General features: G+C 40.3%; 1 protein-coding gene across 2 annotated transcripts in view; it reads left to right on the plus strand.

Moving 5' to 3' along the window:
* GOLIM4 (golgi integral membrane protein 4) overlaps window positions 1-17,340 on the plus strand; it is a 34,933-nt gene extending 17,593 nt beyond the window's left edge. Inside the window, exons 4-16 of one of the 2 annotated variants that reach the window (XM_049802607.1) lie at window positions 519-572; window positions 1,091-1,241; window positions 2,562-2,644; window positions 3,215-3,298; window positions 6,196-6,363; window positions 7,182-7,514; window positions 8,690-8,928; window positions 10,127-10,206; window positions 10,679-10,791; window positions 11,983-12,150; window positions 12,886-12,954; window positions 14,978-15,058; window positions 15,423-17,340. In XM_049802607.1, the coding sequence (XP_049658564.1) occupies window positions 519-572; window positions 1,091-1,241; window positions 2,562-2,644; window positions 3,215-3,298; window positions 6,196-6,363; window positions 7,182-7,514; window positions 8,690-8,928; window positions 10,127-10,206; window positions 10,679-10,791; window positions 11,983-12,150; window positions 12,886-12,954; window positions 14,978-15,058; window positions 15,423-15,575 (1,776 nt within the window). In that variant the 3' untranslated portion in view covers window positions 15,576-17,340. The remainder of the gene's footprint in view (window positions 1-518; window positions 573-1,090; window positions 1,242-2,561; window positions 2,645-3,214; window positions 3,299-6,195; window positions 6,364-7,181; window positions 7,515-8,689; window positions 8,929-10,126; window positions 10,207-10,678; window positions 10,792-11,982; window positions 12,151-12,885; window positions 12,955-14,977; window positions 15,059-15,422) is intronic. The other variant, XM_049802608.1, reaches the window with a different exon arrangement.
* Window positions 17,341-22,376: the final 5,036 nt, after the last annotated feature.

Here is a 22,376-nt window from a genome sequence, read left to right on the forward strand (position 1 = left end):
AAAATATCCTCCTGTTTATATTATGGTAATTCAAACATAACGTTACTATTTTTAAGGGGAAGGGGGGGAATAAGAAGGCATTAGAAATCTTCTTGTAGCCTAGTCCACAGGGAAAAGGACAGTGACAACTTTCTAACACGTGGTCTTTGAACTGACAAGTATAAAAACATCAAGAAACTTTGTTTTATATACTAAGTGCCAGAAGGAAAGCTGTATCTGGCAAAGGACTGAGAGACCTGTAGAGAACTCTTTATAAAGTGAGTAAATTAGGATTTTATGGCTACTTCATGTTGAAACTGGGGAGCGGTTTGTGAGCTGAGTAACTTAAGTTAAAATACATTGTTGCCGCAGTAAGCACAAAGGGTATATGCTTGCTATTTTCCAAAGCAAGTGGAGAGATTAATTTGTTTCCTGGGGAGTTAGGTCCTTTCGCTTGTGACTCCTAAATAACTGCATGTACAGAGGTTAGAGGAATTGACAGTATTGTTCTGTTTAACACTAGTGTTTTTATTTTACAGCAAGACTCAAATAGTCGATACAGTGCACTCAGTGTACAACACCAGATGTTGAAGGTAGGTAACTGAGAAACCCAGTTTCACAGGACACTGGTATTCTGCAATGTCAGGGAGATACAGCCTCACTGGCTCCTGGTAACTCACTCCAGAATGTCAGGACATCGATGGTGCCTTCCTCTTACAACAGTACCTTTAAAAGATGATTTACTGCAGTTTTTCTTACTCAGGCTTCCCAGTGGGTAATTTAATCGTATCAAATACAATTACTTGTATGGTATGCTGACTTATCAGACTTTACATAGTTTGGCATGTAAGGAATTTCTTAGACACATTCAGCAGCTCCCAATGGGACAATGCAACTGCAGGGTGAGGTGACATAGCCCTAGAACAGGAGACTGCTCATCATAGAGATCATTCTGTGTTTGAGAGGAGCTGCAATATGCATGCTTTGAATAATAAACTTCTTGTTATGAATGCTTCCTATTCATCTGGACTTATTTAACAAATTGCCAAAGACAATATTAGCCAGATATGCAGATACAGAACTGTTCCATTTTCCAACTTGGTATTTGCAGAGTCAACATGAAGAACTAAAGAAACAGCATGCTGACCTTGAGGAAGATCACCGAAAACAAGGAGAAGAGTTTAGCAGAACGTTCAGTGATCACAAGGAGAGATACTTGCAACTGCAGCAGGAAAAAGAGCAGGAGATCTCCAAGCTGAAGGGTAAATGCAACCTGTATCTGGCTGTCCATATTAAAATGTGTATTTGTCATTGTGTTTTGTGTGATGTGAGACAGAAAGGCATCATCTCTGTTCTCACTAACAGGTCATTCATGCATCTTATCCCTCCTGATGATAAGTTACATTTTCTTGATGATTTTCTGTGGCCTCTTTCTGAACTCGTACGTGCACTTTGTTTTTCTATCTAGACTAGAGAAATAGTAAGAAACACAGCACTTAAAAGCCCATCAACTGTCAGAGGATGGTTTATCCAGTCTTTCATTTTTAGTTCTAAGACTTGTGTAAACCTGGAAAGATAGACGTGCCTCTTTGCCTTTCATTTACAAAAAAAGAGTAATCTAAGAATTACTAGAGAGTTAATTGTGCCTCTTTACGAAGTGACTTTACATACCTCATTTTTAGACCTACTTTTCTCATATGTATCAGTTTCTCTGAAACGTTGCCTCTGTGTACTTGGATGATGAGGTATTAATTTTTTACTCTTGGCATCCAGTTTCCTATTAAAGAGATTCTTTGCAGCTCGCAGACCTCTTCAATCCTAATTACACAATTGCGTAGAACAAAAGGATGAGGCTTTCTCCATCAAGGGCCTTCAGCCACTTTCTGCTGTGTGTCACTAACACATGAGCGAGTTAGTTTTGGAGCTGTCTGCCGTTTTGTCTGCACAGTATTTTGCAGGCAGAGGCTGTGTTTATGGGTTCTGCCTTGGCACCACACCAATGAAGTCATACAGCTAGCTCTTGGACTGAGCTGGATTGCTGCCTAGGAGCTTGGAGTGTGGGAAGAGCTTGCCTGTGTCTGCTTGCAATATTCCACATCAACATAATGTAAGAAGCGGGAAGAGAAGCCCCTCTCCCTGGTCCCAGAATGTAAAGCTTTTTAAGTATGCTGGCCATCTGGGCACCTCTTCCAAAAGAATAGCTTAGTCCTATGACATAAAATTCTCGCTCACCAGATGCGATGTGGGGGAAGAAAGGAGGGTGGCTTCCTCTCTGCCTTTAAAAGATTCAGATTACCGTAATGAATTTTGCCGTCTGCAGTCCCTAGTGTGAACAGTGATGCGTAATTCCAGTTGCAGACTGGGGGCACTAATATGAAATTTTCTGCTTGAAAATGTAAAGCTTTTTATGGGGCTGGGGAGAGATGTAACGTAAACAAACCATACAATTACTCTAATCCATTTTTACTGTAGCAGTTGTGTAGGATTTTATGTAGTTTGTGTTATAGTCTTAATTTTGCCCTTCAATCTAGTAGTATAAATCTGACTGGATTTAAATTTTCTATGTAATTTCTTTTAAACAGAATCCCTGTATAACTTACGGGAGGAGAACAGACAGCTGAGAAAAGCTCACCAAGACATTCACACCCAGCTACAAGATGTCAAGGTAGGCTTTGTTTTGAGGAGAACTTTCAAGACCATTAAGAAAAAAAATATTTTCCCAAGTTTTAACAAGCCAGAAATGGGCTATGCTGAAAACTTGTAGTTTCTCTTTTGTGGCAAAAAGGAGAAGAATACGGCTGAACCGGATTTCTTGTCTTTTGCCAGCTGCACTTTAGGTACATGCTCTTTTTAAAAAAAAAAAAGTATTTAGTATAGAAATTGGAACTGGAAGTTTGATTTTGCAAGTTATGAATTGTATTTTGGCAAACTAAGTTTGCTGAAATTAATGTTTTCCAGCTCTTATGTTTTTTTTTAAACGTTCATCAACTTCTACTCCAACTTTTAACTTTATTTGTTAAGCAAATCCTGGCCTCTGAATTTTCTTTCCTGGCGTGCTCGCTTTCTCTGTCTAATATGCATTCCACGTTAAATAAATAAATGCTGTCATTCCAGCTCAGGATTTTCTTTTCGAAATAAATTGAATTATCTTCCTAGTTCAAAACCCCCCAGGCTACCCAATTTACCTTTAGAATGAACTTTATGTGAAACATGTAATGTTCTTCTTTTTGTGTAGCAACAGCATAAGAACTTACTCTCCCAACACAACCAGCTTGTAGTGACATTGGAAGACCACAAGAGTGCACTAGCTGCTGCACAGGTCAGAAAGGAAAGCAGCTTCTACTGGCTCTAACCTTCCTAAAACTTGTTTCTCCTAGTTCAGCTGACTGTAATGTTTTGCATGTAGCCTTTCGCATGGGGAATTTGCAGTTAGCACCATGCTGCACACTGCAGGGAAATGCATGAGTTAAAGGGTTGCTCTTGAAAAGAAGCTGTAACAGATCGTAGGGCTGTCAGAAAATAAAAAGCTGTGTTACAGGCCCAAGAATGCATGTATTACTGATAAGAAGAGTATCTCTGCTTCCATGAGAGCTGTCAAATACCTTTCTTTCTCTGTCTTCTCTGATAGAACTTCTCTTAGTTTAACATCCCATACTCTGACATTCACATGTATCACTTACCGAGACCTGGATGCTGGTGTACTATAAAGTCTCTTTTTGTGTATGACAGGGAGATTTATAAGGCTGTATACTTCAGTGCAACAGAGGTAGAGTATATATGGAGGAATGTAAACTCCAGGTGGAACTCTAATTAAAAGGAAGCAACAGCATTACCTTTCTTGAATGTCATTTTCAAGTGAACTAACCATGAAGCGCAAACTTTGCTAGACTGTTGCAGATTCAGTCAGGTGTGCCAGTACAAGCTGTGTGGCCCACAGGGAATCTGAAAGTAGGAGTAACGTTGGAGCAGAGGAAGACTATTGGTGAAAGATCAAAGGGAAAGGCAATGAGACAGTGTGAAATTATTTTTATTCCTGATGAATTTTCTTCATTTAAGTATTTTCATGGTCCACAAAATCAATAGCAGCATTAAAAGCATTGGATCTTTTTTTTTTTCTGCTTGCGGTGCATATCCATACGTGTAGATATTAAAAAAAAAAAACAGGGCAAGACCAGGAAGGTCCCTCATAGACTAAATATATGAAGAATCTTAATTTCCAGTACTAAAATATGCTGGCAGCTACTTTTAAGCTCTTCTCCCACTGGCCCCATTAGCTACTTGGTATGTATTTGCTAACATCTGAAATTCCACAAGGGCAGATGCAGGGTCTGATTTAAGGTTCACCAAATCCAAAGGGAAGCTCCATATACTTCTTCTGGCATTGATTCAGTTCTTTAATTAGAAAACCTGTGTCACACAAAGCCTTTCTATCTGCAATCAGAATGTGGCGTTTATCATATAGAGAACCTCTCCTTCAAGAGAAGGGTCTTGCACATTCTTTCAGAACAGAAGGTAGCACAGTTGCATAGTTTCTCCTGCAAACCAGCTACAGAAAGTTCACAAGGGATTATTGCTTAGAAACACAGCTCAATAAATGACCCCTCTATTTCTAAGTGTATCCTGGACATTAAATATCAGTAGTCAATATTGCACTAATGAATTTGTCACCTGAATCTTTAAGGCATTTTAATCTTTGTATTTTTCCATAGCTCAAACAGCCAGTCAGATTCATTATGGTTTTTTATAAACCCTGTCTTTCTGCCAGTATTAATACCTTTTAAGCTATGGCCTTGAATCACAATGTTCAGCTTAGCGAGTCGTGCAGCAGAACGGAGTACTTGAATTCTGATCTGGCTGTGTGCTGTTTAAATATCCTAGCATATTAGTGTCTGCATGGTCAGTGAGTGGGGGGAAAAAAAGTTCAAGACACCTGCTTATTAGTCTTACATTAAATAAATACTATTTTTTTCCTCTAAAATTTCTTATTGGACTCTCCAGCAGTTAATCAGGAAGCAGAAGTGTCCCTCTGGAATGACAAGAGTAATTACTGTGCATTCTGCTTTGCTTTTAGGCCCGTCTGTTTTAATGGATGCCATAGTCTTTTGAAGATGCTTCGAGGTGCGTCTAGCTTCGGAGCTGTTATGCATTGCATCATGTCAATCTGTAGCACTGTGGATATTGTTTTGTATGAGTATTATGCATTGTACATCAATGCATCATGCCTGTCTGCTGTACTATTGATTGCTATGATACCACATAACACACAAAATGACATACACAGTCACTTAATGGAAACTGTAGCCATTTTTTAACATGAATTTTGAAAAGGATTGTGACATGCACCTCTGACTTCAAAATGGGTAGTAAACACACCCACCACCTCCCCTGGAGCAACAGAGAAGCTCTCTCATGGGGCACCACCTTTTGTATATGCAGCTGATCAGCTTTTATAAATCCTGTCCATCTCAAATTTTTACTTTATGGGATAATCTTTCTTGTACATCTGCTGTAGAGACAGGGACTGGTGTACCAACCAGTCTGGATTCTCACACTGCAGTTTAAAGCTTTTTGAAAGTATCCTGATCTTACACAAAGTTAAGCAGCAAATCAAATTACAACATTTTACTATTGCATTTCAGGAAGACTTTAGAAATGTACATTTTCTCTCTTCTTTTTCTTTTTCCCTTCTTTATTTTCTTTGCTTTTCACCAACAGTGTACTATAACTTCCTTTGCCTCAGTTGCGTACATTGGCTGTTGTCTTGTGTAACACCTGTCTAAATGTTGAGGATTTGGTGTTTTCATATACTTTAAAACTACTGTTTCTGAAAGAACTGCACTACCAGTAAAGGAGAAGTTGTGGTGTTCTTGATTTCCCTCAATTTAGTCTGCCAGGAAAACTGCATCATCCCCTTTTGACAATTCTCCTGCTTGGCATGAATAAAACACACCTTCATCTTTGTCCCACAGAGATTTTTTTCTAATATACTTTGTATGCATGTGCACTTTGGCTGAAAAGATCGTGATGAATCAATGTTATCTAGCGTGTGGAAACAACCAATTTTAAAAGCTTCCATCCCTTCTCCTCCCTGATATTTGCTCTAATGTGAATATTGAGTCTCTCTACTATGTGTCTTGCCAGCAAGTTTACTCCAAGGTGACTACGTTTTGTTAAGAAATTGATTTGGACACACTATAATTAATGTGTTGACTTTAGTCCCAGGTGGAGGAATACAAACAGTTGAAGGACACACTCAACAAAATGCCAAGTTTCCGACAGCCCGAGAAGTTAGAACGACCAAATGAGCAACCAGAGGTGCGAGCACCGTCTCCCCGCAGTGACCTCCCAATGCACCACGAAGCTGTGGCTGAAGAGCAGAAGGAGGTATAAAGTACTCACTGGCTACAGACGCTATAAGAAATGGTTCTTATTCAGCAAAATAGTAGCTACGTGCTTAACTTCCAATAGAAGTGTATGTTTAATTGTAGATGTTTGTCAGTTCTTGAGTGAAGTAGGAAGGAACAGTTTAATCTTATTAAGTAGTAGAAAACTATATTCATGATGAACTTTTCTCAGATGACTGTAAATGCACTTAAAACTAATTTATGTAAGCCGTTTTAAAAAGTTGCTAAAAATCCTAATTTTTTGAATAATAAGTGGTCTCTCAAATTTTAGATGACTCATGGTACAGAAAAGTTTTAACAAGTTCTGAAGAAATTGCCTTTTCACATGTTTTATAAAGTTTCAGTGGCACACTGAAGTCAGTATATTTAAAATTGGCACACTATCCATTGTTCAAAAAGAAACAAAAGTAGTGGGTAAAGTCTAGAAGTTAAAAATATTAGTTTTAGTTTTGTTTTACAAGAGTTCTTGGCCAGCAGAACCTACAGGAAATAAAAATACAAAGCTTCCTTTGTAGATATGGAATTGTAATAGTTTTGTTCCACTTCAGATAAAACAAGGCTTAATCTTCTTTGTGATGCAATTGTACAACACCTTTTGTAGCTGTGCAGAGCCAAGAATCAGGTATTGATTCCGTTTCGCAGGAGGGGTAGCTTGTTCCAAAGCAGGCATTTGGCTCTCCTGACAACAGCTTCACTACTGCAGGCTGGAATAAAGGATATCCATATCTGGTCCTTGGCTCTCTTGAAAATATGAAATCCATAATATCTTCTGCACACAATCTTGTGTATGTTTTGCAGAATGAGAAGCAAAAAGAGAGAGAAGAAATAAATACCCAGGAAAAAGAAGACAGAGCTGAGCCTTTTCATCTGCAAAGAAGGGCTAACGAGGGCCGGCGTGCCAAAGAACTAAATATTCAGGAGCAACAAGAAGCTGGAGAGGATGATGAGCAACGTGTTGATCAAGTTGAAGAGGAACGCAAAAAAGAACTTGAAGAGGAAGAAATGGAGCAGGCAGGTCAGCCTGAGCACTTGGAGGAGGAACAGGATCAAGTACCGGAAGAGCATGAGTGGAAAAAACAGGAACAGAAAGAAGAAGAAACGAACATGTTGGGCGATCACCTCCCTTCAGAGGTATGGAGCTCTTTTCTTCTCTACTGATTTATTAAATTTGTTGTTTAAATGGAAGCATCTCTTATCATTGCTGGTCCTCTATTGCACTTGCCTATTTCTAGGTAAAATCAGTGTCATGTTTATAGAAAATTTGGGATTCAAAGCACTTGGATGCATAGGATTCAGGCTCAACTTCAGCACACACATACTGCAGTGCTTGCCAAATGCAGCTTAATGAACATTAATTCTGCTGATAAAAAGCAACAGATGGAAAAAAAGAGCAGTCAGGTTGAATCCCATCTCCTACTTTAAATTTGAGGCCTGTGGTAGCTGATGGGAAGACGACAGAATGAGACTTAGCTTCAGCACTTTGGAGAGCTGTCCTGCCTTTACTAATTTGATGCATCTCAGCAAATTGCAGTGTGTTTCCTTGTCAGATATAACTACCTTCTGTAAACACATTTCCATCTAAACATTCGCTGTCATTTGACAGGAAATTTTAACTGCAAGATGAACATGACTAAAATAGCCAGAGGAAATCAGTGCGCAGCAATGGCAAGTCTTGGTCTATGCAGCTCTAAATAAAACTAGCAAATCCTGGATTTACATTCTAGATCAGATCTCCAGTGGAAAATACATTTTACTGATCTCAGTTTAGGCTTTGTAAACAGTCTTCTAGCAGATTAATTGTATAACTCCTGTGTGATGAGAAGCCATTGTTGAAGAGATGCAGTGGATTAGAACAGCAGCAATAAGTTAAGCTGTGGAACTAAAGTTAGTTTTAAGTTACTGCTGGCTGTAGAAAGTGTGCAATGTCTCACTTAAGGCTCAAAGCAACCCCTACTGAAATTACCAGTTAAATCAATGGAAGCATCTTTGCTGTCTTAATTGTCAGCCATCAAAACTTCCTTTTACTGGTAATATATTGGGGCATTTTATTATTATTGATGTGTAAGAAAAGCATGGCTTCTCCCAGTATCTCCTCTTCTTTCCCCATGTCCTCCACAAACATACCAACACTTCCAGACTGTGTTCAAAAAAAAAATTAAATTTTAAGCAGAGACAAGAAAACTTAAAATAACTTTGCTGTAATTTTGCCTACTGCATGTAGCATCTGTCTTGTCACAGGTTTCTGCGTGCTCGTTTCTGATCATTGAAATTATGATTAATCTATGACTAACACATTTCTTTGACAGATAACATCAACAAAAGCTGTAACAAAAAGACATAAGCCAGCTTATGAACAACAACTAGAGCAGCAACAGCTTGCAGCCCAAAGAGCAGAGGAAGCCAATCAGCTACGAGAACATCAGGAATCGCTACACCAGCAAAGACTGCGAGGACAGCTATTACGGCAGCAACAGCTTCAAGAAAAAGAGCTTCAACTGCAGAAACAGGCAGAACAAGGAGAAAAACTCTATAAAAACCGGCTAAGGTTAAATCCTTCTACATGAGTTTGTCATGGTCTGTGCTTTAGGTTTTATGGTTTCCACCATACCACCTTCGAAAAGAGGGTGGTTTAACACTATAAACCTAGACTGCCCATAAACTAAATTCAGTGAGCCTTCTCTCCTCCTTTCCAAGGATAAATCTGATTGCTATTTTAAGGTGTTTTTTTTCTTGCCATGGAAGCCTCTGAAGTCTGGAACAACAAGCGTACATTGCCATGCACATCCTTGGGAGAGGTTAGGGGCTTCTGCCATACAATGTCCCTTGTCTTAAAGTTTGCTATAAATTAGTAATTACTTTCTGCTAAGCAGCAATTATGATCTCTTCATACTGAGATCCAGTATCAGATATGTAATAAGTACCTAAGCTAAAGTTCCTCTTAAATGTGAGATGCTGTTTAAGTAATTCCATGAGGACTTTCTGGACAAGAGTGACTAGTGTTATTTGCACTGTAGAGACAAAAGCATGACTTCAGGAGAAACCAACACCCTGTTAGTATCATAAAATTATTGTGAATGCAGTTACATTCATGATATTGTAGCTTCTACACGGCTTTTACCTTCCCCGTCATATTCCCTTATGCTTAGTTTAAAATTGTTAGTGACAATTTTTTGTCTTTTGGAATCTTAAGCCCATTGAATTTTCTCTGCTGAAACATTGAAATATTAATTATTAACTTGACCCATGTTCTAGAAGGATTTTGGTATGAGAGCGCCTTTCATAAATTGATAGTCAAAATACTAGTCCTGCAAGAACAACCGCACAAGTAAACCCCTTTGAAGATGAAAGCTAAAACTGCTCATTCAACAGAATAACTGATCCATGTAGTCTGTCTTAAAGACCTTTTATCTGAGAGGTTCTTTGCTTCCAGTTCATAGTATTTGTGCTTTGATTATGGAATATACTAGCTTAGCAGTTTTGAAAATACAAAGCAGATCCCATTAATATATAGAGAAATACAAGCTCCAAAGTTAGGATAGTAGGACAAGAAAGTCTTTGTTCTATGAAGTTCACCTTCTTTCAGGAAAGGTGATGTGAAAACATACTAGGTAACAGAAAGCTAAACTGGAACCCGTTCTGGCAGGAGCTGGGAGGGGCAGAGATGCAGTAGGATGGTTTGTTTATTAAAGCAAAGCCACACTTGTTTGAAACCAAAATGATGTATTTGCGTTTAATTTTCTCAGCCAACAGGCTCATTATGATAACATGGACCACGATATTGTACAAGGGGAAGAAGAGCAAGGTATTCAGGAAGAGGAAGGAGGTAAGATGAAATGTGTGTCCCTACCATGTTCACAGGTTCCCTGTGAGATTTTAATATTCATTTCATAACCAGTTTGGATTCAAGTGATACATAAACTCACAATTTAAAACCAGAATCTCACATAACACTGGTTGAACTGAGTGAAATACAGGAGTTACTGAAGATCATATCCACATTCCTGAAAGGAGAAGTGTCCTTGTGATTGAGCTGCTAGGATAGGGCTTTGTGGATCTTGGCTACATTCCTGGCTCTGCCTATGATTTTGTTTGATCTCTTCAAATTGTATAATCTTTCACTATCAGTATCCTGCTAGCAGTAAAACAGTTCTTGTTAGCATTATATGTTTAGGTAGGCTCTTTAGGTAAAGGCTGCCAACTGTTAAAAGCTCATATGGAAGCTAGGACATAGAAGGCTCTTAAAAAGGCTAACTAAAAACTGCTGTAATACAGTAATAATGTCAAAAATTTGTCAGCTTATGAACGTGACAACCACCACCAGGATGAAGGTGAAGATGATGATCAAAATAATCCAAATGAACAGCAAGAACCAGAACATCAAGAAGAAAATCAGCAGGCTGATGAATCAGTGAGTATGAATTAAGATGCTATGGATTGCAGTCGTTACTGAAGTGAAAACCCAGAAGTCTCATCTAACATAATTGCACGTTACAGAAATAAGATGAACCAGAGGTCTGCTAGGAAGACAAGTTTGACAGTTTAAAACTACATCTAAGATCTATTTAAAGTTGTCCTTACCGATTCGGGAAGAAATCAAAAAAAGCTTCCTTGTTGGAAGGAAGTTGTTTTTCTACATTCCTTTCATCTTTGCTTTAGGTGGAATAAGGGATTTGGACTTAGCTGGGACTTGAACAGATAAACTTGAATTAAAAAAAAACAGCAGTAACTCATTGGTGGTCAGTCAAACAGGGAGATGACAGTATTTTTATGCTATGAGTAGTTAAGAGGGTAAGAGCCAACTAAATAGCCACTGAAACCAGCTGGTCAGTGCAGAAGAAGTGCGAGATCTTGAAAGAAGACATACCTCAGCACTGAACACAGCCATGATATTGATTGCACAGAGATCTGGATGCAGGAGATTGTCCTGCGCCTTCCCCCAAGTTCCATCTTACTCGGCATTGTGGAACATAAAGCGCATCATCTTTACTCCCTTCCCCCTCAGCAAATTACAGTTGCATAGTAAATATTTCTAAAGGATATTTAACTTGTCAGCTATGAAGATATCAGAAATGCTTTTACTGAATGATAAGCAGAAAGAAGTTTTCGGAATGGCAAAGTATGATGAAAAGTGAGTGTTGTTTTCTTTTGTTTTATTATAGATGTAGACAAGGTCAATATTGCAGGACAGACTGGTACTGAAAGATCACATCAGCTCTTTTGAGCTCTGAGCATTTAAACGCTTATCTTTTTTGCACCTGGTCTTATCAGGCATTGTTGTTGTCAGATAGTCAGTAAACAAAAGGAGTTCTACAGCCTATGTGAAATAAGTCATCAGATTCAATCTGCTTTCTAGCAGATACCCATACTGCAGTTCTGTCTGTGTTCAGTGCTGAAGTACTTTTTCTTTCAGGAGCTGACACTTGTGGATTGGCTAGGGTTTAATCTACTGACCCCTGACACCTGTAGAGAGGTTCCAGCTGGTTTCAGTGGGTATGGAGTTGGCTCTAACATAGCTCATGCTAGGGCTAGCTTTCAAGTGAAATGGAATTTGACTGTGAGATGAAAGTAAGTATTTAACATTCACTTCTGAAAATTACAGAAGGCAGCCATGGAAGATGTGAATCCTGCTGATGACCCCAACAATCAGGGAGAAGATGAATTTGAGGAAGCTGAGCAAGAGAGAGAAGAAAATCTACCAGATGAAAATGAAAAGCACAAACCAACCAGTCAGAAACAAGGACATCCAGGAATGGAAGAGCACCTAGTGGTCAGTAAAGGGAAAGGAAACATTTGTAGGTCCTCTTTAAGGACAGTTTAGCACAACTTGGTGAGAGAACACTGAACTTTGACTTCTAAAGATTTCTTTAAAGCCATATGACGTGCACAGGTGAAGTGTGGAATTACTCCTGGTGATACACTGGTATGTCTTTCATCGCTGGCTCCACTCAGTGAGGTTCTGTAGTCTCGTAGTTCAGAGCCCCTGTGTTTTACCTTCGCACGAGCCCCTGCAAGAACACCCATTCATACAATCAGGTCTTTGCACAAATCCCTTCTATGCCACTTCCATGCCATCAACACTCAATCAACCGTAAGCAGTGGCATCACTTTCCTTCTATGGCCATTCCAGTGAGTGCTGTGCATTTCAACCATGTTTAAACTGTGAACTCCTCCAGGGAGAGATAACCTGTATTTTTATGGCATTAGTCTTTAATGGTGTGACTATTTCATTGTCTTCCTGCTTAGTAAGGAAAGTCTTGCTTTATTCTGTGAAGTGATTTTTATTATAATCATTCTGCTTGTCTATTTTTTAATTTAGGGCAGTTCTAAATCATGTAGCCAGGCTATCATTAATGCTAATGAACACACCATAACTTCTTATGCTATTATTGTTACTTTAGCTTTACATGAAGTTTTAGTTCCAGAACAAGAAGCTTTAACCTTCAGTCTTCTAAAGCTAATAGACATACACACAGAACTGAATTTTTATATGATCTTTCTGCAGATGGCAGGAAATCCTGACCAGCAGGAAGATAATGTGGATGAACAATACCAGGAAGAAGGAGAAGAGGAGGTAAGAAAACAGACATAAGGCATACGTGGACTCAGGTAGCATAGCATGTTTCCATTCATGTTCAGCATTGGTATCTTTTGTAACTACAAGATGAACCCAAATCACTTTGCCTGACTTCATGAAACCTAGGAGGTCTTTGCCATTACTCTGTCCACTTCTGGACACATTCAGTATTACTCATACTTATATGCTGCAATCCATTAGTCTTCCATGCAACACGGTATTAATTGTGCTGAAATTGAGAAGATTAAGCCATTCACGACAGAAGGAAAAATTCCTGAAAACCTCAAGCCCTCTGCAGGTCACTAAAACCCCCCAACTTTGCATCTCTAATCGCACGCTGCTGTTGTGGGCAAACTGCTTCCTTGGCCAGTTACTTGCTCTTTAGCTCTGACTTTGATTTATCCTCCTAAGCAATCCAAGTTCTGTAAGCCCCTACTATTCATGGAGTCAAATAGTCAGGAAGCTCTTAGCACATTGCTTTGAACTGGAGGAGAAAAGGAGAAGGGACTTTTTCTTTTGAATGTTGAATGGCATGCTCATTATGCATGTGCTAGCATAAGTTGCCCTGCAGTTCTTCAATACATACCTAATCAATTGCTATTTTCTACTTCATACACAATGATTTACAAAAAGCAATAGAAACAGCTACTCATTACTCCCTTATGGGGAACACTTTGTCTAGATTAGCTGGTGTGCACTTAGAATTCACCAGTTCAAAACACAGTAGCTTAAATCAAATCAGGTCATTAGGAACTGGGAGTAGTTGGCCTTTGGCAACTACTCTTTGGCTTACAGGAAGTAATTTAATAGAAGTTTCATAAAGGACTATGACCAGTGTGCTTACTGGAAGTCTTAAAGAGTGAACAGTGATTGAAAGAGCAATCAAGAAAGAGTTAAGATGCTGTAATCAGGAATAGTCTCTTCAGCAAGTAGACTCTAATATTATACATTGCTGTTGTTCAGATCTTTCCCATATATCGCTCAAAGCAATCCAGGTTTGATGGCTGCCCTTCTGCTGGCAGCAATACCTAACCCCAGAGAACTTGTTCACAAGCAGTTTTGTCTCCTGTCGGAAGCAATTGCTAAATATACTCTCCTGCTCCCGATGATGTTGAGAAGGCTGTTGCTGCTGTTGTTCAGGAGGAGGTGATAGCAGCTGCTAGAGGCAGGGAGCCCTGTCGAAAGCAGCAATCTCATCCTTGCTCTTTGTGGCGGGGTAGGTGGCAGCACTGAGTGGTGAATGCTTCCTAGCCAGGTGAAAGAGCTGGTTTTTTCCATGGGGACAGCTGTATGTCCTTACAGAAGCATCTTGCCCAGCTTGCAGGGCACCATTTGGAGCAGACATGCATAACAGCATTGTCCAAAAGAAAATCAAGTTTACTTTGAAAAGCATGCCTCTTTTGAATCTGCACCTAACCATAAAGGGACACGGAAGCGAGGGAGAGCGCTAACATACAAGAAGTGCTGGATCAAGATCTGAACACCTGGAAAACAGAGTCAGTGTGGCATGCTCTCTTCAAGGATAGAGTTGGAAGAGATTATTCTTCACTCCCATTCCCCCCTTGCTCCTTTGTGGTTTTCCAGGAGCAATTAGAAAGATAGCTCAACTGCTGGGAAAACATGGACAAAGTTACCATTAAATACCTACCTTGCATCTCAGAAATAGTTCTAGGAGTCCGTGGGGGGGTGGAAGTGTCAGTTAATGACTCTTTGCTATGTCACGACAGTCTTACCATGAAGGACAAGGAAAAGATAATATGTATATGAAGTTAAAACATGGAATGGAAATCTAAACGTGTTAGTTGTGAAACTTGTAGTTAAAAGTTAAGTATGGTCTGAGAGGAAGCAAGTTTCCCAACTGTTGGGGGGGTTTTCCTCCTTTAACCTCTCCACGCCCTCTCCTCCCTTTCTTTTGAATCTTCATTCTGTGAAAGTGTAGCTGTGTAAACATGTACATTTACACCACAGGCCACTTTTTTAAAGGAAATTAAAATACACAGAACATCTCTGTGCTTTGTAGATCCAGGAAGATTTGACTGAAGAGAAGAAACGAGAACTGGAACGCAATGCTGAAGAGCCATATGGTGAAAATGACGAAAATGTAAGTACTGTGTAAACCCACAAACTCAGTGACATGATTAAACACTTAACATAACTGCAGTCATGTCACAGTGACATTATGTAATAATTGTTGTAGCTTGCTTTCAATCAAAGACCTTAAAATTTCATGCTGTCCCAACTTCCTTTTGCTCCTCCTTCCACCCCCACATCAGTTCTTGCTGCCTGGAAGACTTTGAAAAAATCTTTCCCTGTTTCTGTCTATCAGCACTAACAACCCCAGCTGACAGTCATTTTTCCTTTTCCTTAACTTCATCTCATCACCCTAAAATAAACTATAAGGAAACTGGCAGTTGTACTGAATCTGTGTTTTGGGTTTTTTTTCCTTTCCCCCTGCCGGCAATCAGGCAGATGAAAAGAGTAACAGAGGAGCAGATCAAGAAATGCAAGAAGAGAACAACCAGAAAGAAGTTCATGAAGAAAATTATGAGGAGGAAGAGGAGGAAGAGGAGGAAGGCCGAGCTGTTGCAGCAAAAACTCGTAGACGAGGGGAGATGTAGTCTTTTTTTTAAGCACACAAATTCCTGTGTTTTGGTTTTTGTTTGTTTTAAAAAACCAACTTTTTTTAGGATATTTAATTTCCCAAAAAGTTTGTGTTTTACACTTTTTACTTTTCTATTAGAAGCTCTCATATGTTTATATGAATATGGTATTTTGATACTCTAGCTTAGGATTTCTTTTCTATTAAAACTGTACATAAACAGACATCATAAGTTTAATTTTTTGTAATGCTGGGCATGTTTTATAAAGGCCATCTTGGAATACACTTTTACCTTGTCCAAGCCTGACAGAGGTGTTTGGTCTAATTTCAGATACATTCAACACTTGAGGGAATATATTTAGTGCCTAAACCCAGTCGACATTAGTCACTCCAACTCTCATTGTCTTCCTTGACACAACTTTTATGACTAATGGCTGGCCACACTACCCATCTGAGGCACAATCTGCGGTGCTCGTAGAGGCCCAGGGGTAGTTTTATTCATTATTATCTCATGAGATTCTTCAAATCCTTGAAGATAAGCACATGCCTAGCAATCTGCAGGACCAGGCCTTTTATGGTGCAGAACAGTTATAAAATATGCAAGTTTTACAAGCCTTCAAAATACAGCCAGGTTAACAGCTGTTAATTTTGGCAGCTGTTTATATACAGTTAAATTATGCATTTATTTTAATGAGCATACCTAGGTACTTTAATTATATGCACTACATAGCAGATAATGCAAATGGTGGTATGCCAAGATGAGATGCAAGCTAGAAACCAATTTAGACTTGAAGATCCCTTATGCCAAATCAAAACACTACAGCTGTCACATGAATGAAGATTTACAGAAAGAACAATTTTGTTGTTCCAGTTACTATATAAAATGTTTGACCGGAGAAATATAACTACATTGCCTCAGTGACATGCTTTCTGGAAACTGTAGAAAGAGTTAAGGCATGTTAACTGAGTTGACATGATTGGTGCAAGATGTTGAATTAAGGCCTTTACCTTCTTTTACTTATTTATTTTTAAGTCTATGCTGGAAGGATTTCTGCGTCACCTAGTGTGAAGAATCAGACTAGAGACTAATCCTACAGAAGTTTTTTTTGAACAGCAAACATCTCTAGCACTGCATGCCAAAACGTAAGGGGCAGGGGGGGAACCACACAAAAATTGTGCCTTGGTAGGCTACTATGAACATAATCACAGTGCATGAATATATACATTATTTGTATTGGTACAGACCCTAGTTATTTAATATATGTTAAAAGGAGAATGGGAATCTGGATTTCCTAGGCTATGCCCCATTGCTGGAAATGAGGTGCACAGTAGCTCCCCGTGAAAGTGTGTGTTAATATATAAAAGGAGAACGTTTGAGATTTTTTCCCTTTTTTAATGATAATGCATAGCAATGTTTTTAGTTTAACTTTTTATATGAATGTAATTTAATTCATTTTTCTACTAACTCAATTATATTATGTTTTATAGTTGGTTTCCATTCTTTGCAATTTTCCTAATGTCCCAGACACAGTGCTTATGTTTCATAGGAATATTTTTGTCAGCAAGTACTTTGGGTTTTCTAGTTACCATAAATCAGATTTACCTTATGTATAAAAAAGTTTACATGATACTGTAAAATGTATAATATGTACATAATCTTCAGAATACAATTATTTTGGTAAATTGGCCTGTATTTTTAATGTCACAGTTGCAGTATTTAATTATTTGAGGCATAATAAAACTTGACTGCAGTCAATAAACTAGAATATAGTTACTGATCTTTCCCACGTGTGATGGTTTGTTGTAGTTATCCTAATGATGCGTTCATACTCAACAGAGCACAGTGGAGACTGGCAGAGAGAGGGAGGGAGCTCGGAGCCACAGTGGCATTTTCAGGGAAGCAGAGCAGGGTAAGGACCAACATTAGCACTAGTGGCACTTTTAGCATTCCGTAGATGTGCTCTTTAAATCCTTGTTGCAACTGAGGTCCTTCTCCAGCTACACCAATAAAGCATCTTAGCCTTTTTTATCAAACATGGGTCTGTGAAAGAGGAGGGAGAGCCCAAGGCTTTTTCTGCGCAAGCTTCTCCCACAAACAGGACCCGTTGTCCTCTCTCCTGCCCACCCCATGGTGGGGGAAGCCATCCCTGTCGTCCACATTGGGCCCACTCAAGCTGGGAGGAGCGCCCTTCCTCCCTGGCAGAGGAAGACGACTAACTCCGAAGGTACAGGTACATACCAGAATACAAAGGGCTCCGTCTTTTTCACAGTGTCTCTCACACCTATAGCAAGCCCTACGCTTCAAGCATTTACGTTAATGCATACAGCATTGCCTGTGGAGACATGGAGAACACAAGACTCCGTTCTGCCCCACTTACAGTGTGGAAAAAGCCACTTCCAAAGCCATCTGCAGGTACAAGTGACCTACCAGCACAGCATCTTTACACCAAAATAAGCTGCTGCTTACGCCTCTCCCTTTGCTTCAGCAATTTGCTGGCTGCAAATGAAATTAAACAGGTGCTCACATGTTCTGCTGGCTTGTAGGCCCTGCTGTTGCCCAGGTCCCTGGGCACAGAGCATGTTTATTAAACAGCTTTGACAATGTCCTTTTGTTTACTGTCAGGCTGCCGGGCTTCACTTGGATAACCTGTGGCCGCAGCAAGAGCCCAGAGAGACAACAAAACTCTGCCCAGAACGAGAAGCTGCAGAATAAGGGCTCCTATTGTGCGTTGTACGAGCCAGTATTCACAGCGGATGCAATATTTACTTCAGCAAGTATAACAAGTTCACAACTAACATGAATAGGCCAAGAAAGTCTTAATGAAAGCCTGTTCTGTCCTTAATCAAGGGCCTATTCACTTCAGACAAGAGTTACTTGACTGAAGATCAACTTTCCAAGTAAGACTTCAGGCTTGGCTGACAATAGCGGCGTGTAATCTCCGTAACTCGCCGCAGCCACTGCTCTAGCAGCGACGGGTTGTGCTTTCCCACAACTCCCCGGCCAACATTGTTCCCTGCCAGCGTCTCAGGCTTGGCACGATTCAAACCACAACTCCTCGGTTCTTCCAAGGACCTTTTTGCAAAGGCTAAGGGCAAACCACGCAAGACCTTGTCCAACTGCCTGCTCTGTAGCTGCTCAACCTCAAACCATTCTGACCTCTTTGCCCGACACACATCACTTAGTGCCAGACCTTGTGGTCCCATTTGGTAGATGAGCTGGTGGTGAAGGCGGACGGACCCACATGGCTTGTCCTCATTGCCATAGGATGTCTTCTGGGATACAGGGAATGATTTAGCAAAGTGTTCAGCAAGGAATTAATGTGTTCATGTGACCTAAAAATAAACGGGAAATGGTCCACTGCTCCAGCCCTGTGGGCGTACAGAACGAACGGCAGAAGGAAATGCTCTCGGTTTTACTGCTCACAGAGCGCGACTCCCAGCGTGATGCTGTGGCAAAGAGGACTAATGAGTCTCCCACACCAACGGAGTGAAAATACGAATTCAAAGGGAAAAGTTACATCACTTCAGGATTTGGCAGCAGCCAGACAGCTATCGGCATACTGTGACCAGGTCTAGCAACCACTCATCAAAATATCAGAGACCATTCAGGGAACAGGGTGCAAATAATGGGAAAACTGGGCTTATAGGAAGAAAGTTCATGCTACAATTAGCTCAGGAAAGAAGTGATCATAAGCTTGGAGAACCCACAGAGGCAACCACCTGATGAGACAGGGGTCCTCAGCCTCCCAGAAAAAAGCAAAAGAATCCCACAATAAAATTCAGGCCAGAAAAACAGCATACATGTTTTGTAATGGAGCTAATTAAGCATTGCAGCCACTATTTTACAGGCTATGATGAATCCTTGATCACTAGGCATCTTTTGAAAGTCTTCTAGTTCAGCCTCAGCTTGGGCATCATGAAAGAAGTCCTACTGCCTACAATAAATTGAAAGGTCAGTCAAAAGGATCATAATAGCATGCTCTAGCCATAAAATACATGAAGCAATAACACTCAGTGGAAAAAATAAAATCCAGTGGAATTCATTCCATAGGTCAGGAAATCTTCCAATGGATCAGATACAATATCTCACCTCAGTAAAACGACCGCTCCTTGCCACATCGCCTTTAACAGCTCTGTGTACATCAGGGAGTTTGAAACCACCTGCAGGCTGAAAGCCACCGTGCACCATCAGGGACCTTCTCAGCACCAGCGTGCAAACAGCACACTTCGTGTCCGGGTTTTGTCCAAATTACAAAATGCCAGCATGCTAACTTACAGCTTGATCTAACCCAGGCTGAAACTTGAGTTAAGATAGCTGTACTTTAAAGCAAACAAAAAAATATCACTGTGACTAAGAATGAAACACACAGATACACTTGTCATTGAAGTACAAACTAGTTTCTGGCAAGTTTCATCCCCTTTTGCTGCAGCTTTTCATGACAAAGGAGCTGCAGAGCAGTCATTGCTAAAAATGACCTTCACTCAGCTTTTCAAGTCTGAGCACATAAAATGTGTTTACTCTGTGCACAGAACTTCTTACTTAGCTACATGCAGGAAATAAATTTATATCATCACAGCCAAAATGTTTGCAGGGTGAAGGGAATGAGAAACCCAAAGCCACATATCCAGGGTAAGATAAAAAGTTGCCTCCATACACCTGACACATCATCAGCCTTCAAACAAGTTTCCTTCCACAGATCTTGCTTTAATAGTTCTTGCTGGTTCACATGTAAAATTATTCATTATTTTCTCATCATTGTCACTTCTAAAGGGAGTAAAAACCCAAATAACTTTGCCATATCTACTAAGAAAGTAATTTTAAATTTTTATTAGAAGTTCAGTGTATTAAAGCTATTTATCAGCTCTGTTATAGGCAGGGATTCAGCTGACCAGATTAGCAATGCCTCTACTTGTTCCTACATGCTGAAATGCACAATAGAAAATTCACAGGCATGTTGTTATCATTAACCTGTGAATCCCTGAAACACAATCATTGCACTGTAATAAATATTTTGTTCTCAAAGCTTCTTTTATCTGCAGATCTCAAACCATTGTGAAAAAAGTGTTAAACCCCTTAGAGAAAGGCACAAAGGCAAGGCAGCACAAGAGGTTTGGAAAAGGTTTTCAAGAGGAAACCTGAGAACAGAGATCAGATTGGGCCTGAGTTTAGCCCCAGACTCCTGCTGTACCTTCTGATAGTGATCAGCAATATTAAGCCGTATCTTCCGCATGTTTTCAGGTGCACAGCAAAATGCTTTTATGAGTTCAAAAAACTATTTTGCAATAGACTTTTAACCTGGGGTTGATCTCTCACTATTTTAGTCTTACAGGCCTTGCTTGTACGAGTTCCTGGCTTCGCTTTGCATCACCTCTGACATCAGCTAGGGCCTACGTATTTCCTTAGCTCCAAAACTACATTTCAACTACACAAATTAATGCTCCACCAAAATTTCAGAGGTGGCAAAACCATCAGGACATTTTTTCATCGCAAGTGCTATGTACGTCGGCCACGTAGGTGACCACAGCATCACAAAAAGCCTTGAAAACATTCATGCTGCCCTCAAAGCCAGAGGAGCAGATCCTCCAGCAAATGTCCATCGCAGAGCTAACCGGCTAGAAGAGCTGTCATTTTCAGAGTTGCCTTTAGTGATCAATTAACACAATTGCCAGCATTTTCACAGCCCTACAGACTTTCACAGGATGCCCACACACAGCTCTGCTGCTTCAAGTTGGGTAGGAGTCCCCTTCCCAACCAACCACACCAACATAAGAATGCTGCCTTGCTTGTGTATCTGTGCTAACTCGTCCATCTCTAGCTACCACTTACATACAACAGCTGGGAAATACAGTCCTTTCTCCTCAGCACTTCTTTTATTTCATAAAATAAACCATTACTGCCTGCAGAAAAAGTCAGCCAGTTCCATTCCTGCTGCCCATCACCCTACCATGGTTGGTGCTTGATTGAACTGAAACAACTTTGACTTCCACAACCACGTGAGTCACAGGCACTGGTAAAGCTTTTGAGGCAAAAGGAATGGACTCAGATTGACTACAGCAGGAAATGGCTCAGCCCTTAGCACTTACGTGAGATTTCTCCCCTGCCACCTAAACTCTCAGTTCATTTGTTTCTCCATTTGAAAATGGGCCTCCAGAACAGCCATCAGTCACCCTGAGCAACAAGCACGCTCATTTTGCAGTTCTGTGGGCAATGCATTCGATCATCACACACCACGCAAAGCGCAGGCAGTTCCACATCCCTCTTGGGTCACTTAGCCTTTGCGATTCCCTGGTCGCGTTTTATAGGGAAGTGCTATAATGGTGCTTTTTAGGAACGTCGCTCTTCTGCTCCAGGCTGCAGGAGGAAACAAACATCTCCCTGTATTGAATACTAGAGAAAAATCAGTGTCAACTCTGATCAGAGGTACACAACAAGCTGTTCTGCAATTCCTTGATGGTTTTTTTTGTCCTTTTCCAAGGGGGAGAAGGCAACTGTAAGGACAGGCTTGCCAAAAAACCTTCTGCGTAAAGAAAAATTTCATGGCTAACGATCAGGGTTGAGCTCTCGGTGTGCCACAGGTCAGAGCCTAGCTGTCAGGCAAGCCACAAGCATTGTGATAAATTAGTTAGCATTTCCTAAATGTTTGTAGGGACTCCTCAAGTCATCAGCATTACGCAGGAGGCTCATGCAAATCTTCCTCATGCAGAGGACAGGGTCAAAGGCTGGAAGCAGACGGCCAGGGCTGGCCCAGCAGTACCTCCTGCTGGGGACAGTGATGGTGAGAGATGTGGCTCCACAACCTCTCGTTTCTCAAACAAGCAA

This window comes from Accipiter gentilis, chromosome 6 (genome assembly GCF_929443795.1).
Source record: "Accipiter gentilis chromosome 6, bAccGen1.1, whole genome shotgun sequence".
NCBI classification, from domain to species: Eukaryota; Metazoa; Chordata; class Aves; order Accipitriformes; family Accipitridae; genus Astur; species Astur gentilis.